This window comes from Nerophis ophidion, linkage group LG03 (assembly GCF_033978795.1).
Source record: "Nerophis ophidion isolate RoL-2023_Sa linkage group LG03, RoL_Noph_v1.0, whole genome shotgun sequence".
Classification (NCBI taxonomy): domain Eukaryota; kingdom Metazoa; phylum Chordata; class Actinopteri; order Syngnathiformes; family Syngnathidae; genus Nerophis; species Nerophis ophidion.
Genome location: NC_084613.1, coordinates 28,617,821 through 28,639,474, shown reverse-complemented (window position 1 = coordinate 28,639,474; position 21,654 = coordinate 28,617,821). Strand labels below are relative to the sequence as shown.

General features: G+C 38.6%; 1 protein-coding gene across 1 annotated transcript in view; it reads right to left on the bottom strand.

Annotated features, from left to right (window-relative positions):
• rgma (repulsive guidance molecule BMP co-receptor a) overlaps nt 1–20,510 on the bottom strand; it is a 28,779-nt gene extending 8,269 nt beyond the window's left edge. The window contains exons 1-3 of the mRNA XM_061894785.1: nt 19,920–20,510; nt 9,073–9,188; nt 3,764–4,275 (exon numbers count right to left, since the gene is read on the bottom strand). Of these exons, the coding sequence (XP_061750769.1) occupies nt 3,764–4,275; nt 9,073–9,188; nt 19,920–19,933 (642 nt within the window). The 5' untranslated portion in view covers nt 19,934–20,510. The remainder of the gene's footprint in view (nt 1–3,763; nt 4,276–9,072; nt 9,189–19,919) is intronic.
• Between the last annotated feature and the right edge of the window lie 1,144 nt (nt 20,511–21,654).

The following is a 21,654-nucleotide window of genomic DNA, read 5'->3' as shown; positions in this document are numbered from 1 at the left end:
GCCAATCGCGACCGACAGAGGGTGTAGGAAGAAAGGCACTCACTGTTGGTTTCATACCAAGTCAAAATGGACTCTGGTGTCAATAATTTTGATGAAGCACTTCTGATACAATAATAATAGCCTTGAATAATCGACTATTAAATGTGTTCCAACACCCTAATTAATCATTCATTACACCAATTCTTAATTCTAACAATTAACTAATAAAGATGAAAAAAATTCTCAGTTTTGAGGCGTTTATCATACTTTATTCGGAGGGGCAAAATATTAGAAAGCACAAAACAAACAATCTTTATTAGTTTGCGTTGGTGTGTGGAACTGTGCTGCATCAAACTGAGGCCTGTTTTGAATATTTTGCCCTTCTCTGGTATGTAGTGAAATAAAGTAATCGACATATTTGACATCTAATTACATTATCATATATTTGTAAAGGCCACTATTGTATTTGATTAGATTGTACAGGTGTAATGAGTGACGTTACCGCATTGACGCAAGTTAGGGATGTAGCAATAGACGGTAATAATGATAACCGCAGTAAAGGCCCCAAGGGTTAGTGTTAACGTTTTGAATGTATCAATTAATGACCGAAAGAACGTGACTGATAGCTATACTTCGATAAACTCACGGACTGACTAGCGCCAGCTTGTTAGCTTAAATGTTAACATGAAAACAGTAGGAAACGACATACCCCAATTTAAGCGTATAAACTAGGGCTGGGCAACGATTAAAAATTTTAATCGAAGTTAATCGCACTTTTTCTCTGATTAATCGCGATTAACTGCATAGTATACGCAAAGCCCAATAATGAATTCATAAGTAGTGTGTAGTGCACCTTTATTGGAATATTCTCCCACATGAACAAAAGCGCCAAAACATTTGTTGTGCAAACACAATTCAAATCAGTACTTGTTAAACAGTAGCAGTTAAATAGCATATTTTATGAAAATCAACTCAAAAAATGTAAATACAAAAGTTTAAGCTTATTTCCACTGCCTGTTTGTTATGGAAAATAAATATAATCTACATACAAATCTCTGAGCCACAATCATAACATCCGAACAGGCAATTTCTGAGGTAACAGCAGGAACATTTTTTTTTATCAGGGATCTTATGTTTAAAAAACCTATATTATAGGTAGTGGGCTGTTTTAGGGAATTTTTGATTAAATTATCCGTAGTAGCAATATTAATAATGTTGTGTTTATTATGCGTAGTGCACTTAAAATAATTATGACCATATCTAGGAATTGATATGATGGGAATTTTCCGATTGTTTGCTTGGTGCTTTGATAAACTGAACGCATCATATACATGGTACTATATTGTGATGTTATGAGCCAGGGAAAAAAAGAACTACCCTACCCAGCATGCAGCAGGAGTGACGAGCATGCGCGGTAGCCCGGTAAAGGTTGTGTGTCGCCATGACGGCATCTTGTATGTTGTGATATGCACGCTCTGAAAGCAAACGTTAAGAACTCAGCCAAAACTCCTAATCTGCATTATTCATAAATAGACAGACAACACATATACTCCGCTGCTTCACAGGCCGCTGGATGTAGCCGGCAAAGTATTCCCATGCTAGCTAGCCGATCTAGCAAGCACGCGTCATTCAGTCCAAAACGGCCCGATCTATCCACATTCAGAATTGTCTGGCGGTCGAAAGTGATCCCGGAGTGACCACGCTGTAAGCCATCCATGAAATTTGCAGAATTGTCCGGTATTTTTGCCAAATGTTCCATTTTTACCAAGAGGCCCTCCACGCCGAAGCCCGTCCGGGCGCCGCCATCTTTATAAAAAAGGCGTTAACAAAATAAAAGCATGTAAACAACATACGCAAATACGCAATAAAATAATTGTCGGCGTTAATAGATTGATGAGTTAACTCGTAATTAACGCATTAATTAGCCCACCCCTAGTATAAACACATTGCTGTTTGAGCAAATAAGATATTTAATTGTGTACATTGAACATGCAAGCTGTGCTCTCTTAGAACAGAGCGATCGTTTTATACTCAGAGGAATTTTTACGATGCGTTCAAGGACCGTTGAACAGAGTGATTACAGTGTGTGTAAGTACTTTTTGAGCCCATTAACCTTAACACAAATATAAAATGACAAAGGCGATCGTGAAAATGTCTAATACAAACTCAAAGACAAAATAAATACAATATTTTTTAAATTAAGTTTTTAACATAATTGAAGTAACCCACAAAAAAGTATATAATATTTTTTAGCTGCCTTACAAAATTTACAAACCCCCCTTCCCCCGAGTTGGCCACTGCACCTCTCCACTCAAGTTTGTGTGAGTGTCAAGAAGAAAAGCTCGGAGTAGCGAGTACTATGGGATCACCTGCATGTATATAACCCTCATTTTGCAGCGTGGGGAATTCCACTGTATAGAGTGTTTCCCATACAAATATATTTTAAACCATGTGTACATTAGGGCTGCAGCCATAACGACTTTTTTGATAGTCAACGAGTCATTGACTATCTTAATTATTCGACAAAACAGATTATGAGACATACACCTCAGTTGCTCTAATTTAGACACTGGCTTATAGATTCAGCTTGAGATACTTTTAGGTATGCACTAAATAACAATGAAGACAATACAATGACTACAGTTTTCACTTCCCACTTTGTGGTTTACCTACTATGGTCTCAGTGATTTTAAAGTACCATTGAGTACCCATTTAAGTTTGCATGTTAAAAGTAAGCAGACTTTGGAGTGTATGAGGTAATTTAGAGAATAGCTAATGTTTATGTGTGCATGAAAACTGTGAAGAGGGCAAATAATAGTCACAAAAAAAACAAAATAGCCTAAAATAGGGGGTGGCGGTTTGGAACGTAACCTCCGCGATAATCAAGGGAACACTGTACTTTAGTCAAAAATATTTGTTAACGAACTGTGCTGCTACAAATTAATAACTTGAACAATATTAAGCTTTCCTCCATTTAAAAGCAAGAACAAGCAGATTCCTACAAAAACTATGTATCAATTTTTATGTAAACAAGAGATGGTCCAAATAGTGATAAAAACAAACGACAGAACACCACAGCTATGGAGCTTCCTCAGAAAGATGCGTTTGGAAACGTGCACAAATGTACATAGAATAATTTGAAAAATGATAGTTAAAGCTATTTGTCATACAATTAACTAGTTAGCTTGCTAGCTAACTATTGGATACCACATCCTCCAGATTTAGATTCTTCCTTATCACTGCCATAAAAAATGTGCAACGTATTTGCCACTTATTCAGTTCAGTTTCACCTTTTTAGGGTGAAATGTTCCAATACTCTTGATATTTTCAGTGTCAGTGTTTCGTTTGCCTGTCACTGGTCGCACCGACTGGTGTATGTTCGTCCTTAAAAACACATGTGATGACGTAACCGTCATCGATTGTGAACATTTGTCGGTAACAAATTGTGTTATTGATTTTTGTCAACAATGTCGACTAATCAAAGCACCACTAGTGTACACTTCAAGGTCCACAATTAAAATTGATGAGTCCATCTGATGACTTTCTGTTCTCTGACCAGAACCCCAGTGTGTTCAATAATTCCATACATCAGTTTCAGGAGCCAATTAAGCAAATTTTGCAACCCAATGCCACAGATAAATGGAAGTCAAGTGGAAAATACCTGTAGTACTAATACCACGCCAGGTCATTTCTGCATGGTGGCGATTATCATTATTAACTGGTAAGTGAGTGATGTTTATGTAACGTGTATGTGCACAAACATTGTAAACTAAAAGAAGCTGACCTTGCTTGTTGCAGTCGCTGAAGAGCCTGGCACCACGGGGGTGTTGGTCACCTGCACCGACAGGTATTTGTTGTGAATAAGCGGCCAGGCTCCCTCCACCTTACATGTCTGGAATTCATCCCCGAACGTCCGCAGGTGAGGGTCGCCAAAGAAGCCGCAGTGGGTGAAGTTCGGTGCCGCCGCGGTGCGTAGAAGACTACGCTCGTAGTGACACACTTCGGGGCCGTCTGAGCGCTCTTGGCTGTCAGGCGGCGGGGGCGCAGGGGGCAGAGGTGTGCGGGCGCGGGGTTGCGACGTGGGTCCCTCTTTTGAGCAGTTGTGCTGGCTCATGAGATCCTCGATGCCATGCTGGGCCGAGTGGTACGCCAAGTCGCCTCTGCACGTACGAGCGGTGCGTCGCACGCAGCTGCTGTACGCACGCAGCGCCGTGCAAAACTCTTCCTCGGGCCCGGTGTTGGCGGTGGAGGCCCAAAATTCCGAGTTGCACTTGAGGATCTTGCACTGCAGACTCACTGTGATTGGAAAACAAGGTGAAAACAGTGATTTATCTAAATATGTGCTATTGATAAGAATAAGAATACACACAAAGAGTTACAGTTATAGTTAGCACACTTATTACGTTTACATTTAAAGGGGAACTGCACTTTTTGGGGGGTATTTTGCCTATCACTCACAATCGTTATGTAAGACAAGAACACCTACGTTTTCCTTTTTTATGCACTCTAACTCGTAAATAAAAGCAAACGAAAGTCAGCGAACAAATGGGGATAATGGAAGTTGCTCTATTCCGCCCGTAAAGTGCTTTAAAAAACATTGGAAACCTCCATCCACATTATATATAGTACCGTATTTTTCGGAATATAAGGCATGCTTAAAAGCCTTTACTTTTCTCAAAAATGGATAGTACGCCTCATAACCCGGTGCGCCTAATGTACGGAAGAATTCTGGATGTGCTTACCGACCTCGAAGCAATTTTAATTGGTACATGGCGTAATGATAAATGTGACTAGTAGATGGCAGTCTGATACTGCAATATGACGCCAGTAAACAACACCAAAACTTTAAATGTTCCATTGAAAACAAAGAACATTACACACGGCACTCTTAAATCTGTCAAAATGTTGTGGTACGACTTTAATTCTGTGTCTACATTAAAACATTCTTGTTCATACTGCACTAATATATGCTACTTTTAAACTTTCATGCAGAGAAGGAAATCACACCTAAGTCAATTTACCAAAACTGTATTTGTTAAAGTTATTAGCAAGTGACTTTTCAAATGATGCTACATATTAGCAGTAATGCTACTTTTGGTAGCAACGCTTGTGCCTCACAAATGACAAATTACAGTTGTCTATTCGACATATTGGCGCTTGAAGCCGAACCACCGCCAGACGATGGACCCCGTGCTGTTTTTCTTGCAGATAAATTTTTCCTTCATTTGTTACAGGATTCGCACCTTCTTTCTCTCGCAACAACCCGCTAACATCACAGCTAACGTTAGCCACGCTGCTACCTCTCTGCAGGGCGAGGGCGTATACATATGTGACGTATGACGTGACAGTATGTGACGTATGTAAGAAAGTGCGCCTGCTTGTCTGTGAGAAGGAGACACAGGAAAGAGCGAGGAGAGCCTGTAGTGTAATGCCCGCAGCTAAAAACAACTGCATGAGAACGTCTACTCGAATATTACGATATAGTCATTTTCTATATCACACAGAGACAAACCCGCGATATATCGCGTATATCGATATATCGCCCAGCCCTAGTTGCAAGTATTACAACGGTGTGTGTATAAGGACCGCTAAATGGCACCCATTAATCAATCAATGTTTATTCATATATCCCTAAATCACAAGTGTCTCAAAGGGCTGCACAACCACAACGACATCCTCGGAAGAACCCACATTAGCAGACATATTAATTGGCGTTTTGTTTCACAATATTATGCAAAACCAACTTTTCTTACCTTCTGGTACCTGCTGGTGTGTATTTGAGAGCTGCATAAGTCCTGAAAATTTGCGCACATCCGCCACTGTAGTCTGATTCCGTAGTCGATAAGCTTCTTCTTTTTCACTATCTTCTTCATTCACCCTCCGCTGTTGCCATTTCTAATTAAAGTAGCGTAAAGTTGTAACTTATATCTCGCTATGGTAGTGCTAAAATCTACCAGTGTAGTGGGCTTATATAATTCACCCACAAAACTTTAGTTATTAGAGAGTTCTGGTCAGACGGATGAGAAGAGGCTGCTCCGTTGTTGATTTAAGTTAAGTCTGAATGTCATTGAAACAGTTAGCTCCATTTTTTGACACTTTTTCCACTCCCGTCCTTGCACGCTACGCCGCTACAACAAAGATGACGGGGAGAAGACGCTGTCGAGGGTGAGCCACGTAAATAAGTCCGCCCACAAAACGGCGCATCCTGAAACGACTGTCAGAAAGTGACTGAAGATGGTCTGTAAAACATCATCTATGCAATATTTTGACCGAAGAACCACCATCACATGTTATGTAGACCACAAGGAAATATTTTACATTTGGAAAAACAATTATAGTATGACATCTTTATTGCGCTTTATAAGCCGGTGCGACTTTTGTATGAAAAAAGACCCGAATAGACCCGCTCATCGGCAGTGTGCCTTTTAATCCGGTCCGCCCTATGGTCCAAAAAATATGGTCCATGCTGTAAATTAATATTTAATGGAGTAACAGAAACATTCATAACAACATGTAATATTTACGTATTTTGCTCATTTTAAGCATACGGCGACCTATTATTTTAAAAACGCATCAAAACTTTTCCCTTCAAAAAAACAAACACTAAGCATCATGTAGCAGTATTGCTGAGTGCTAGACAATACATACAAACTATGAAAATAAAATAAAAACAAACTTACAATATCTGCTCTCACTGACATACCGACTGATTGGATATTCATATCTTCCCGTTTAGATGAAGAATTAATCATAATCCCCACTATGGGTTAAAAAACAGTTTCCATAAACGAGCGTCTTTTTGCGTTTTCCTCGCCATCTCCAGGTATAAATTGGATGTCAAAGTTGACCAACTTTTCGGTGTATGGCCACATCCTTCCACTATCCAGTTGAGAGGAATGATTGAGAGACTAGAAATAACTTTTACCAGGTTAGAGGTGATGCAGCAGCAGCAGCTCACTGGCTAAATATGTCAGTATATATAATAATAATAGCATAAGCTAGTTAGATCTCTGTGACAGCGGCGCCGCTGAAAATAGTTTATCTGCGTTGCTGCTTATAATAACATCATCTCTAATACTTGGTTAATATTTTGGTCAAGAGATGGAGTAGTTAGTGGATGTTTTTTAGAGGTATTTTTGGGAGGAAACGTTTACTCGTATTAGCTGCATTGTTAGCCACCTCGTACTTGCCGTATATTACAAGTTACAATACTTAAAAGAAATAAAAAACAGTGTTATTGTCATAATTAGGGATTGTGGATGATGGGCAAAAGTGCAGTTTCCCCTTTACAAATGTTTTTACAATGGAATGACAGTTAACGGTGAAATATTAAACAGGTAAAGGTTCAAGATCGTGATAGTTTGACCCTGGAACAGATCATTTCTACTATTTCCAGTAAGAAACTTTACTTGCCTATCAACACCTAGTTAAATCAATAAAGTGACAACAAACTGGCGCCATTCGGGGATCTAATCTATACGTTTAGCTAAAATAAACACTAATCAACTGTACTTTGTTGCCTCTCACTGTTAATGCCACATTCGGCCAACTCTCGACATGAAATGCTCTTCAAACACACGGCCTGTTGCGACACCATGTTTGACTAGTGATGCTTTTTTATTTGAAAGGCCTGTAAGTGGTTTCACTCACAGGGTGTGGAGAAAGGGTGCATAACAACATTACAGCAGTAAAAAAAAAAATCTATATTTTTCATACACTATTTCCTGACTACAAGCCACAACATTGTCTCTGCACCTGCCCCTTTTAACACATGGCAATAATAACACAATCTTAGTCGGACTATCGGCAAGTTATCACCTTGTTGTTGGACGCTAAGTGACTTAAGAAGGGGACTGATAAGGGTTTCGGCAAACAGTCCCAGTAAGTAGAAAGAAGGGGCTTTCATTGTTTTGCTATTTCGAAGCCTACATGCATCCAGGAGCACTATTATTAAAATATGCAATGTTTTATAGGGCAAGGCTGCACTCCCCCAAGTATCAAATTCCCTCAGCACACATTTTTCAAATTAGTTTTAGAGACAGCAATAAAAAGAAAAGCTCAACATTCAGCAGTCTTCTTTTTAGTGGAGAAAAAAGCATTAACTTTCCATGAGCTACTGGTAAAAACCCCATGCAAGCACGCCCCCATCCCCCTAACAAAACAAAGCTGCAAAAACATCTTATGGTGGTCTTTTAGGTTATTAAATCTTACAAAACAATTATAATTTAAGACTAAAACAATTACATGTTTACAATTACAATTACATTTACCGTGAATTGATTAACGTGGGCCCGACTTAAACAAGTTGAAAAACTTATTCGGGTGTTACCATTTAGTGGTGAATTGTACGGAATATGTACTGTACTGTGCAATCTACTAATAAAAGTTTCAATCAACACTTATTTAATCCCACCCCTTTTCTTTAAATCATAAATTACTCTGGGCTAGAACTACCTGTTCACTCTATGTACAAACTTAATGAACTTGTATATACATAAATGATAAATATATGTACATACAAGTTCATTAACTTTGTACATAGAGTGAACAGGTAGTTCTAGCTCAGAGTAATTTATGATTTAAAGAAAAGGGGTGGGATTAAATAAGTGTATACTTCTTCTCACTCCTTTTCAAATATGTAAGAAAAAAGAAAAAAGAAAAAGAAAGTCCAATGCTCATTTGTTTTTGTTTTATTTTTTTATTCTCCATTGTTTTCATTTTGTTATAATGGCTGTTAAGGTTACAGCACTGTAGTGGATCATGTTTGCTCTTGTTTTTTTTTTTTTGCATATTTGAAATAAAAATATATCAATCAATCAAACATTACAGAGAATCATCACTTTTAAAGCAGCACTTCGCCTCTAATCTAATCGTTTCTCGCCACTGAGCGCTACTAATTGCTAAGGGAATGCATAAATAGTTAGCATTAGCCGTGTTGTACGACACTTTAGTTGATTTGCAACACTTTCGGTGGCGGCAACTATCGCCTGTTCAAAACGCCAACGACGAGTCTTTTGTTAAAACTAATGTGTGTATTGAGTTGAAAGTTAGAATTCATGTATTTCCCCTAATTACGAGTATTAAGCGTCTTACCTGAAGGAAAGAGTGAGAGAAAGACGGCGAGGACTCTGCACACGTCAAGCGCCGAGGGTCTGCCTCTTTCCCCCATAACCATCCATCCAGCTCGGGGTCGCCCTTCACTCCTCTGCCTGGTTAGGGAACCACAGAGCGGGGAAGTGTTAGAGCCCAAGAGTCCGCGGTGGGAAAACACGGCAAAGTAGTCCTGTAAACATCTCTCATCGCTGCTGTGGGTAAGTGTTTAACTCCTATAAAGTCAGCCACGCACACTGGTGAAAGCGAGCAGGTAATTTATTTCCTTGGCGGGCGGAGGGAGTGTGGAGAAGCCGCGAGTGTGTGTGTGCAAGCCGGGGGTGGGAGAAGAGAAGACACGCCGAGCCAATCACTGCAGTCTGCATAGACCCCCCCCCCATAAAGACCCTCCACTCGGTTCAAATTACATCTCAATGCGCAGACTTGTTCCACGACGACCCACCGAGGCTTTAGTGAGCTGTTACCCTTTGCTTGAAAAAAAAAAAGAAACATTAAAGGGGAACATTATCACAATTTCAGAAGGGTTAAAACCAATAAAATTCAGTTCCCAGTGGCTTATTTTATTTTTCGAAGTTTTTTTTCCTAAATTTTACCCATCGTGTAATATCCCGAAAAAAGGCGTTAAAGTGCCTGAGTTTCGCTATCTGTGAAGCCACCGTCCATTTTCCTGTGACGTCATCCAGTGATATACATGCTATACAGGCGGATAGCACAGCAAGATATAGCGACATTAGCTTGGATTCCGACTCAGATTTCAGCGGTTTAAGCGATTCAACAGATTACGCATGTATTGAAACGGGTGGTTGGAGTATGGAGGCAAATAACGAAAACGAAATTGAAGAAGAAACTGAAGCTATTGAGCGAATAGCTACTGACAATATTCGGCCATGTCTGCCTTAGCACCGTCGGTAAAATGTGCAGACCAAACGATCGGGACTTTCGCATCTTGTGACACTGGAGCAACTTAAATCTGTTGATTGGTAAGTGTTTGTTTGGCATTAAATGTGGGTGGAGAGAAAGGCTGGATGCGAATATAGCTACAAATGTACATACAGCTAGTCTAAATAGCATGTTGGCATCGATTAGCATGCCGTGCTAATCGATGCACATTCTACGTAAATCAACTTGAATCCGTCCCTGATCGTGTTGTTACACCCTCCGACAACACACAGACGAGGCATGATGTCTCCAAGGTACGGAAAAGAGTCGAAAATACGGAAAATAACAGAGCTGATTTGACTCGATGTTTATAATGTGTTTGAGAAAATGGCAGTTGACTACCTAGGTGATGTCACATTGTGACGTCATCGCTCCGAGAGCAAATAATAGAAAGGCATTTAATTCGCCAAAATTCACCAATTTAGAGTTTGGAAATCGGTTAAAAAAATATATGGTCTTTTTTCTGCAACATCAAGGTATATATTGACGCATACATACGTCTGGTGATAATGTTCCCCTTTAACCTCTTAAGGCACAAGCTGTTGGTTTACATGCTTTTTTTTTTTAATCTGCTATTTGGGCTTATTGGACCCTAATTAGAATAAAACTTAGAATCATCTTTTGATATGATGTACTTGGTCCATAAGTACACAAATGTGTACTTCATGTTTAGTGACATGCTAATTCTTATTTTTACAAATTTTTTTTTACAAATTCCATTGTATGTTATACTCTTTTGACACCACCAGATGACAGTGTAAGTGTCCACATAAGCAGCCATAAGACCCCAATTCAGTAGTGTACACAATTTTGGAAATTAAAGGCCTACTGAAACCCACTACTACCCACCACGCAGTCTGATAGTTTATATATCAATGATGAAATATTAACATTGTAACACATGCTTATAGGGCTATTTTAGTTTATAATTTTAAATTTCCCGGGAGTTTCTTCTTGAAAACGTTGCGTAATGATGAAGTGGACACATGACGTCACGGACTGTTTGGAAATATGAGCACTGCGCACACACACAGCTAAAAGTCGTCTGCTTTAACGGCATAATAACACAGTATTTTGGAGATCCGTGTTGCTGAATCTTTTGCAATTTGTTCAATTAATATTGGAGAAGTCAAAGTAGAAAGATGGAGTTGGGAAGCTTTAGCCTTTAGCCACACAAACACACGGTGATTCCTTGTTTAAAATTCCCGGAGGTGAAAATTTACTATGGATCAGAGCGTGCTCAAGCGAACATGGATCCCGACCACTTGTCAACCGGCAGGTTTCAGAGAGAAAATTTTGGTAAAAAGTCGCTTCTGAGCTAGTGCCATCCATAAAGCTGCTGTCGACTCCCCTGAGACATTGGGGTCAAGTCACCCGTGGACACACACCTCCGACTATCAGGTACTGTTAAACTCACTAAAACACTAACAACACAATAGAAAGATAGGGGATTTTCCAGAATTATCCCAGTAAATGTGTCTAAAAACATCTGAATCAGTCCCAATGCAATCGCGTTTTTTTTTAAAACTTATTTTTATTTTATTTTTTTTCTCTAGTCTGTCGCTATCAATATCCTCAAACACAAATCTTTCATCCTCGCTCAAATTAATGGGGAAATTGTCGTTTTCTCGGTCCGAATAGCTGTTTTTGTAGGAGGCTCCCATTATAAACAATGTGAATATGTGAGGAGCCCTCAACATGTGACGTCATCGTCTGCGACTTCCGGTAAAGGCAGGGCTTTTCTGTTAGAGACCAAAAGTTGCCAACTTTATCGTGGATGTTCTCTACTAAATCCTTTCAGCAAAAATATGGCAATATCGCAAAATGATCAAGTATGACACATAGAATGGACCTGCAATCCCCGTTTAAATAAGAAAATCTAATTTCTGTAGGCCTTTAAAGCTAAAAGGTGCTGTCCACGCATGTAGCCACTAAGCCTTTAGAGCAGGGGCCTCAAACTCAATTTATCTGGGGGCTACTGGATGCGAAAACTGGGTAAGGCTGGGCCGGAAGAAAATATTTCTTAATAAATCTAACATGCACTTTTTAATGTATTCACCTGCTATGAATGGCTTAATGCTAGGGCGGGAAAGCCAACCCTAACGATTTTTCCAGGAGACTCCTGCATTTTAATGCAGCTCCCGACAATCTACCGGTGCAACCATTTTCTCGAATTTGTCCCAATTTTCACCCGGCCGACATTATTAAGGGCTGCCGTGACTTCACTGCCTTTAACTTCCTCTACAACAGTGGTTCTCAACCTTTTTTCAGTGATGTACCCCCTGTGAACATTTTTTTAATTAACGTACCCCTTATCCAGAGCAAAGCATTTTTGGTTGGAAAAAAAGAGATAAAGAAGTAAAATACAGCACTATTTCATCAGTTTCTGATTTATTAAATTGTATAATAGTGCAAAATATTGCTTATTTGTAGTGGTGTTTCTTGAACTATTTGGAAAAAAAGATATAAAAATAACTAAAATACTTGTTGAAAAATAAACAAGTAATTCAATTATAAATAAAGATTTTTACACATAGAAGTAATCATCAACTTGAAGTGCCCTCTTTGGGGATTGTAATAGAGATCCATCTGGTTTCATGAACTTCATTGTAAACATTTCTTTACAAAAAAAGAAATCTTTAACATCAATATTTATGGAACATGTCCACAAAAAATCTAGCTGTCAACACTGGATATTGCATTGTTGCATTTCTTTTCACAGTTTATGAACTTACATTGATATTTTGTTGAAGTGTTATCCAATAAATATATTTATTAAGTATTTATATATGACTGCTAATTTTTAGAATATTTTCTATAAATCTTATTTGACCCTTGGCATACTTTCGCGTACCATCAATAAGAGGACTACTGCTCTACAACTCATCATTGCGCACGCTTTTACATCACACAACTAAAGTGACAGCTCTATATCATGTTGTGCGGGACTTGTGCAGAACAACTTTGGTGGCTGCAAAACGTACTTACTCAACAGCCATACAGGTCACACTGAGAATGGCCGTATAAACAGCTTTAACACTGTTACAAATATGCGCCACACTTAGAACCCACACCAAACAAGAAGGACCAACACATTTTGGGAGAACATCCGCACCCTAACAAAACTTAAACACAAGAGAACAAATACCCAGAACACCTTGCAGCCCTAACTCTCCCTGGCTACAATATATTTCACCTCAACCGACGCAAGTAGGGAGGGTGGGGCCGTGGGGGGTTTGTGTTAGCGAGGGTGTGTATATTGTAGCCCGGAAGAGTTAGGGCTTCATGGGATTTGGGTATATTTTCTGTTGTGTTTATGTTGTATTATGGTGCAGATGTTCTCCTGAAATGTGTTTGTCATTCTTGTTTGGTGTGGGTTCACAGTGTGGCACATATTTCTAACAGTCTTATAGTATTTTTTACGGCCACTCTCAGTGTGACCTGTGTGGCTGTTGATCTAATATGTCTTGCAACATCACGCATGTGTACTGCACAGCCAAATGCAACAAATAAATGGGCTTGCATGCTGTCCGTACAGGATGTAGAGGGCACTAAAGGCAGTGCCATTATGGCACCCCTTGAGTATTGTTAATTGGGTAAAAATCGGCAGGGATTTCTAGAGAATGGATGCCCTGAAATTAATGGGACTCCCGGGAAAATCGGGAACGTTGGCAAGTATGACGCTGTCAAGCTCCATTCGTATTAAACTCGCGGGCCGCAACTACATTAAATTGTCACATCAAAGTGTGGGCCGCTAAATAACATCTCGCGGACTGCAACTGGCCCGCGGGCCACATGTTTGAGACCACGGCTTTAGAGGTTTTAAAGATGACAGCATTTTCACTTTCAGCCTTAATGCAGCAGAACTGTTTAGATGTGAAAATGCCTTCAGTAAGACTATTTTTTAGGTAAAACTTTAAAACAATAGTATTTCATTCAACATGCAAAAGCATACTTTTTGTGTTGAGCTTTTAAAAAAAAAAAGCATCACATTTTTAAAAAACATTTAAAGCAAACTAATTGTCCAGTCTTAGTAATAAAAAACCTGAAAATGATCTGTTTAAGGTAGTTATTAACGAAAAATGATATTTAGCTGTGATTAATCGCAACTAATTTTGAATAACTGAATAAACTGCGATTAATCGCGTTTGAATATTTTAATAGTTTGACAGCCCTAATCATTATATATAGTTTTTCAGGTACACTGTAAAAAACAACTAGATTTTACGGTCAAAACTGGCAGCTCAATAGCCAGAATTTTACGGTAAAATTTAATGTATTTTTTTTTTCTCCAGCATATTACTGTTAATGAAAAAACAGTAACCAGTTTAAAAAATGAAAATAGGCGACTGAGCTGCCAATTTTTTTTACTGTAAAATCTATTGTTGTTTTTACAGTTTATAATTTGATGGATAACATGCTTAGAAATTAACGCATTGACAAAAATGTTTGGAATTAATGATAATGAGGTGAAGGTATAGGATAGGCAAATATAAGCTTTGGCTTCAGCCTATTCCTTTTTTGGTCATTCTTTTTCTTTTCTTTCGTGTGTAAATGTGCATTATTGTATACATATAACATGTACTGTAAAACTGATCACACACAATGGTTGATTGATTTGATTTGATTGATTATAAATAAACTTATTTCATTCATTCATTCATAATATAATATTATGTGTTGCATTATTGTTTTTATTCTGTTAAAATGGAAATAATGATTGCATTTAGCAAGAAAAGATAAAATACTTAATTGACACGTATTTCCTGGCTGTTACGGGCCAGATCTGGCCTTAAGTTTTGATACATGTTATCAAGAGTAATGAAAATGAAAAGAAAAAGCAATATGGGTTGATTTGACAGGGCTGCACAACTGGTAAAAAAATAGCAATATCGATTCAAACAAACATCAGATTTTTCATTTTAAATAATCTCAATTTTTTTAGGACTTATTTAACTTTTTTGCATAGATCTATTGTGTATTAAGCAAGTATACCATGTTTTTGACCTGGTGGATTATTTTGTATTATTTTGTATTGCTCTAAAAAAATTAATCTCAATGCCATTTTAAGATAACTGAACGTTTCTTTAAAACAGAACGTGACTCGGGATGGAATAATAGAACAATTTCATTATCACGGTTATCATTATTGCCACGGTATTGTGGAATGTGTTCTAAAAGTACGCACACTAATATCGTTTAAACAACTGAAATAAATAGACACACAATATATTTTCTTGGCAGAGGAAACATTAAACATTATGGTGGCCATGATCTACAGTATATTGTTTTTATTTGTGAGTTAAAATATGTTTATCTCCTTCCATTTTATCTTGTAAACTTTTACAATAGCTGCGATGAGGTGGCCACTTGTCCAGGGTGTACCCCGCCTTCCGCCCGATTGTAGCTGAGATAGGCGCCAGTGCCCCCCGCGACCCCGAAAGGGAATAAGCGGTAGAAAATGGATGGATGGATTTTACAATAGTTAAATAAAGGCAAATTGGGTGATCACTTTGCTTTATTTCCTGTTAATGTGACGTCACACGAGTTCACTTCCTATTGAAGACACCTCAGACTGTTTTATCTCGACAACGTCGAGTACAGATGGATCACGTTGTGACAGTACAGCCTTTAAAGTTTAACGTGAATATCTTAGTTGTTTTTACAAGTTTAGATTGCGATATGGCAGACATTAATGTATCTTGTTTTCATGTTAGCATTTAAACTAGCTTGCAAGCTAATGCTAGTCGGTCCATCATTTTATCAATGAGTGGTTATCAATCATGTTTTTATTATAATTGTAATTTTATATGGTAATACTATCTGTTGGCAGTTTTTTCTGTGATTATCGATATTACCATTTATCATTACATCCCTAAATGGGGAGTCCAATAATGATAAAAAAAACAAAAAACTGAGTTGTTTTAAAAAAATAGAAGCACATAGCTGCAAATACTAATCGATTTAATCCATCCATCATTCCATCCATCCATTTCCTACCGCTTATTCCCTTTGGGGTTGCAGGGGGTGCTGGTGCCTATCACAGCTACAATCGGGCGGAAGGCAGTGTACACCCTGGACAAGTCGCCAGCTCAGCTCAGGGCCAACACAGATAGACAGACAACATTCACACTCACACACTAGGGCCAATTTAGTGTTGCCAATCAACCTATCCCCGGGTGCATGTCAATGAATTTAATTAGAAAAAAACATATTTTTGTATTCTGTTGCTTGGTTTAATAGTTTAATGCAGGGGTGTCAAAGTCGTTTTCAATGAGAGCCATAATGTAGTTATGGTGGCTCTTGGAGGGCTGCTTGTAACAGTGAACATACTGTAAATGAATGTAAATGTATAAATACCTCATATTTTTTATATTTATGGTTATCATCGATATCGGCAAAAAAAGTATCAGATAATATCGGCATGCAGACATAGGCACTGATGTAAATGGCCCTGCAGCACATTTAATGATGGAAAACTGGACATGAGCTTAACTTAATGAATTATTCTCACCTGTAGGTGTCGCCAAAAATTAATTACCTCTACTTAAATTTGAAGACAGCATACATTTGTCATATGGTTGGTAATAAATGTGTGTTTTTCATACCTATAATTGTTCTCTGTTTTACTAATTTCTCTTGATCAAACCTTTTCGGACATTTCCCAGACAAAAAAAACAACTTTGATTTGTGTTGAAATTGTATTGGATTAATATTGGTATCCTCGAATACTCAATGTTCCACTGTTGGTATTGAAGTGAAGTTGTACCAGGACACTCATAGTTAAATTTTTTTTTTTTTTTTAAACAAAACTGTTTAGAAATACTTTGTTGCATCATCAAATAATAATAAAGTTTAGAAAATATGCAATTGGATGGAAATATTTTTGTTGTTGGAAATATTTACATTATTGAATTATTTCCAGGCTTTCAGCACCCAGTGAAATAATGTGGAGGTTCAAATCTTGCACCCAGGCGTTTAGTTTGATACCTGTGGGTTTAATGAGTTTAACAAATAGAAATTGATAAAATCCGGACTGCACCGAGTGCCCGGAACTTAAAATGTGTGGGCATAGTTTCCGCATGGCCACTATAATAGACCGCACATGAGCGCAGTGTTGTGTGGCTGCCGTGGTCTTTGTGGCGGCAAACAGCGGCGAGAAGAAAAGAAAAAGTGAAATTTTAATGTTGATATGTATTTATTAAGAAAAAATTATGAATTTTATGGCAAGCGGAAGAATTTTTTATTTCAACAATTTTTCCAAAAACACTTGTTGAGGCTATAAAGTGTTTTATACAGTTATGCAATTAACCAAACAAACTAATCTAAATAGTACTTGATTACTAAAATAATCGATAGCTGCAGCCCTATTGTAGCTCTGAACTTGGTGTGTGCACATGAAAAAAAATCCTAGATTTAGAGCAATTAAAGCGTAGACATTTTTGGCGGAATTGTGCAGCCTTAGCTTTTGATGTCTTTTTTTCAATATGACACAAATATATAGTACAAGTGACGGCTTGCACTGATTAGCAACAAACAGGGAACAAAAAAATTACTTTGTTTTCACATCAAATAGTTATAGCAAACTATTTAAGTATTTACATAAAACTTTGCTTTAGTAGTGAAGCAAATATATTAATTAAGGTATACTTTTCTTTTTATCTTTTTTGACAAAATACACACTTCACTGCACTTGTGTTAAAACAAAAATGAAATACCAATAAATGTTTTTTTGGCATTGTTTTCATCATGACCATAGAAGAATACTGCAAGTAAAGACAAGCAGCATCACCAAAACTATCCTTAATATGTTAAAAAAATGGGCCGTAAGACAAATGGTTGGATACAACCTTGGATTGTCAGTGAAGAAAATGTGCAGAATAATCAAAACCAATCTTCTCAATGCTCTTCATTGCTTCTTGTACGATATTATTATATTATTAGATAATACAACATTGGAGTGGTATTAAAAACAGACCAAACAAGTAGGCCTACTCCTAATAATTTGCTTTGAATATTTATAGATTACAGATTGATACATAGACAATCTGTCAGATTTTCCCTACATAATAGTAATCATATGTTGTACAAATGGGTATATAATGGGTAGATAAATCACAGTAATCAATTTTTTAGCTATAATTTGAACATAAGGACTTTAGTTACTCGTCAGACTAAATGTTAACACAATTGATGACACGTTCAAGTAAAACCTGTCAATTGTGTGTGTGTTGTAAAAAGTAAAAACTGTCAATAATGTTTGTTGTAAATGGACTCAACAGGACGCATTCCTATAGTGCAAAGGTCAAAGCATCCCTAACAAGACATATGAAGGGTATGGATGCGAGTCAATGTCCATTTCTCCGATAGTATAATTGTTGATGACTGAAGTGCTGATATCAACCAAACCTAACCCCCTTGCCCCAACCCCCTCCACATCCCCGGATTGTAAATAATTCAATGTATATACTCTGATGATTAACCTGTAAGATGACTGTATTATCCTGATAGTATATAATTGTACCGTGAATTGATTAACGTGGACCCCGACTCAAACAAGTTGTAAAACTTATTCAGGTGTTACCATTTACTGGTCAATTGTACGGAATATGTACTGTACTGTGCAAACTACTATTACAAGTTTCAATCAATCAATCAATCAGTCCTCAAACGGAATTGGAACAAAATGTAATATGTGGTTTTTAGGGAATTTGATAAATTATGTGCACCGACACTCGAGATTCAGCCACTTTTAATGTAAGTTGTACAAACGTCATGTCAGTTGTTAAACGCAAAGCGAGGAATGCTTTTGTAACGTTTGTCCCGCTCATGTATGATGGATTTGAGAGGGTCGACAATGAGGTTGATATATGAACACGTTTGCAACAAGGGTGGGCGCCTTAGCATAGTGATTTCCAGCTATTCTTTTGACACTTTGTTGGCGGCTTTTATAGCTGCAACACTGTGGACGAAGTATAGAGATGCAGGAAAAATTGACGGTGCATTGTTTGAAATTGTCAAAATGAGTAGAAAAACATACATTTAAATGAATTATACCAGTAAATGCCACAAACACAAATGTAGACCGCTCAAACAAGTCTGCGGTCTTTATAGTAAAGGATAACAAACACGACGTCAAGTTTACAGTTGTTACATTTATCTGTGGTATAGCCCATAACCGCACATCGATTTACTGTTTTATATGACTGAGTGATTGGCAGACAACTACCCAAAGGCCGGTATGTTCACAAATGTCAAGACATACAGTACGTAATGAGCTAAAATGACAGTTTTAGTTCTTCGAAGACCGGTACCAGTTTGACATATGTGCACGTTTCATAGACAAACTGGCTGCACTCGGTGTCAATGCACATTTATGTTGTGTCGATCAGTAAAAATAACAAAACCTGCATTAATCTTTTCACAGTCTGCAATTGGACCTTTCAAGCAAACTGATTTATAGACACCTTACCTGCAGTTATCTCTTTCTTCTAATATATGTGCATTAACCTGCATTGCCCTGCTGTGCCTGTAGTGTCAGTCAGACCAATAATCCAATACCCTTACTCCCAACAGATGGCACTTGTAAAATAAAGTCAAACCATGACACAAAAACGCACATGGCGGTAAAGGACAGCCAAACCTGTCATTAGATTTCAGCCTTATGGACAGCTCGGTTATTGCTAATTGCAGCTGTCATACCGTTAAGCCCACAAGCCGGAGGAGTGTGTGTTTGTGTGTGTGTGTGCGTGTGCGTGTGTGTGCGTGCGTGCGTGTGTGTGTGTCTAAATGTGATGACAAATAAAATGTTGTTTTACAGGTATGCATATTGCAACGTATTAAAAAAGAAATTCATGCATAAACTGCCAAGGGGAAAAAAACACACAAACCTTTGCGATTGCATGGAGTCCTGCAGAAACCGGCGCACGCTCTTAAAAATAAACGGACCTCTGTGTAATCCAAAAGAACAAGTCTCCCACCAGCGCGAACATCACGACCACCGGTGAGCTCTGCGTGGAAATCCTACCACAAAAGTAGTGCTTTCTCCGAGTTGAGGCTCATCCAGAGGCACGCAAATCACTTCTGCCGTTCGCGTTCGACTATTAGTCCATTCGTAAAGACACATTATTGGGGGGCGGGGGTCTTAAAGTCTCCAAAGTGGCCACATCTGTGCGTTTAATCCAAAGTGTCAGAAGAAGCCCATCTCGAGGAGAGAGAGAGAGGAGCTGCGTGGCGCGATCTGCTGCGTGGATGTTGTGAAATGGCTCGTTAGAAAGTGTGAGAGAGACAATGATGGTCTCTGCATGACGCCGAGCCTCAGCTGTGAAGGAGGAGGGGGCATGCGGGGGTCCTCTGAATAGCATTGCATAGCTTTGCTAGACAAGCATGCACTCTTTGAATTCTTACATCTATTTTTTTTAAAGGTGCATCCAAATTGTGTCTTTTAAATATGTGTTTTTGCAGCCGCTTGTGAAAGAGTCCATTTGCGTGCATGCACAGATTGATTTTTGATAGTGTTGTGGTTGTAGCAATTGCAAAAGCGATAAACCCAAGCAGGACTTAGTTTCCCCAGCAAGATAGACGAAGACAAATCCGCTATAATGAGAATTTAATGGAGGTGAAGCCACAAAGCAGCAGGGTGAGAGGTGGGTGGGGAAGGCCTGCACGGAGGCTGCACCTGTGTTTTAGGATCAGCCTGCAAGCAGGAAAATACCACCGCAGGACACGCAACCTCCCCCCGCCTTTTCCTCCTCTCCGGCCTGAACTCCTGCCGACACCAGTGGCTCTCCCGGCTCGGGTTACTCCTTCCTCTGATCAGGAAAATTCATCACCCCATCTGTGTGTGGAGATTTCCCATGTCCAACAGGCTGGCTACAAAACCAAATGGAGATAGGAAATTGGTTCATATTGAGCCTTTGTGTTCTGCCAACCTTCAGTGTGGGGCTACTGGGCATGACATCATCTTTTTTGTGTATCAGTGCAAAAAGCCCACCTCTGTAATTCGCTCATTTCAGCCCCCTGGACCTGCACGGCCTCTCCAGATGGCACCATATTTGTCGTTGATGTAAGAGAAGAACATGAAAGAGTGTGACATCCTAGTGTGAAAAGGTTTGGGGTTTTTTTGGTGCCCTTTTTTCAAACACAGCTGGTGTTCAATGCGGCCTCGCTGAGGTTTTTTGTTGGGACAACATGAGAGATCGGCTTTACATATCAATGGCCAAAGCTGGGCATATATGTGACAATTAGGGGTGTTCAAAGGGGTCAATTATGATTTTTTTTTAAATATTTAAGACACTTTACACAACATGTAACAGTGGTTCTGTGGTCAAAATGTTGCACAAATTATGTTTTACAGACCATTCTAAAGCTTCTTTCTGACCGTCTCTTCATTATGCCGCATTTTGTGGCCGGCGTTATTTACGTGGCTCTACTTCAACTGCGTCTTCTTCCCGTCATTTTTGGTGTAGTTTTTAGCACTTCCATACGGAGTCTACTGCCATATTGATGTTTGAGCTATACACCACTTTGTATTAAAATTGGCAACAGTGAAGGATGCGTGTGCATGTACAAGCCAGTCTGCCCCACAACAAGAGGATAGAGAAAAATAAGGAACATATTGACTAC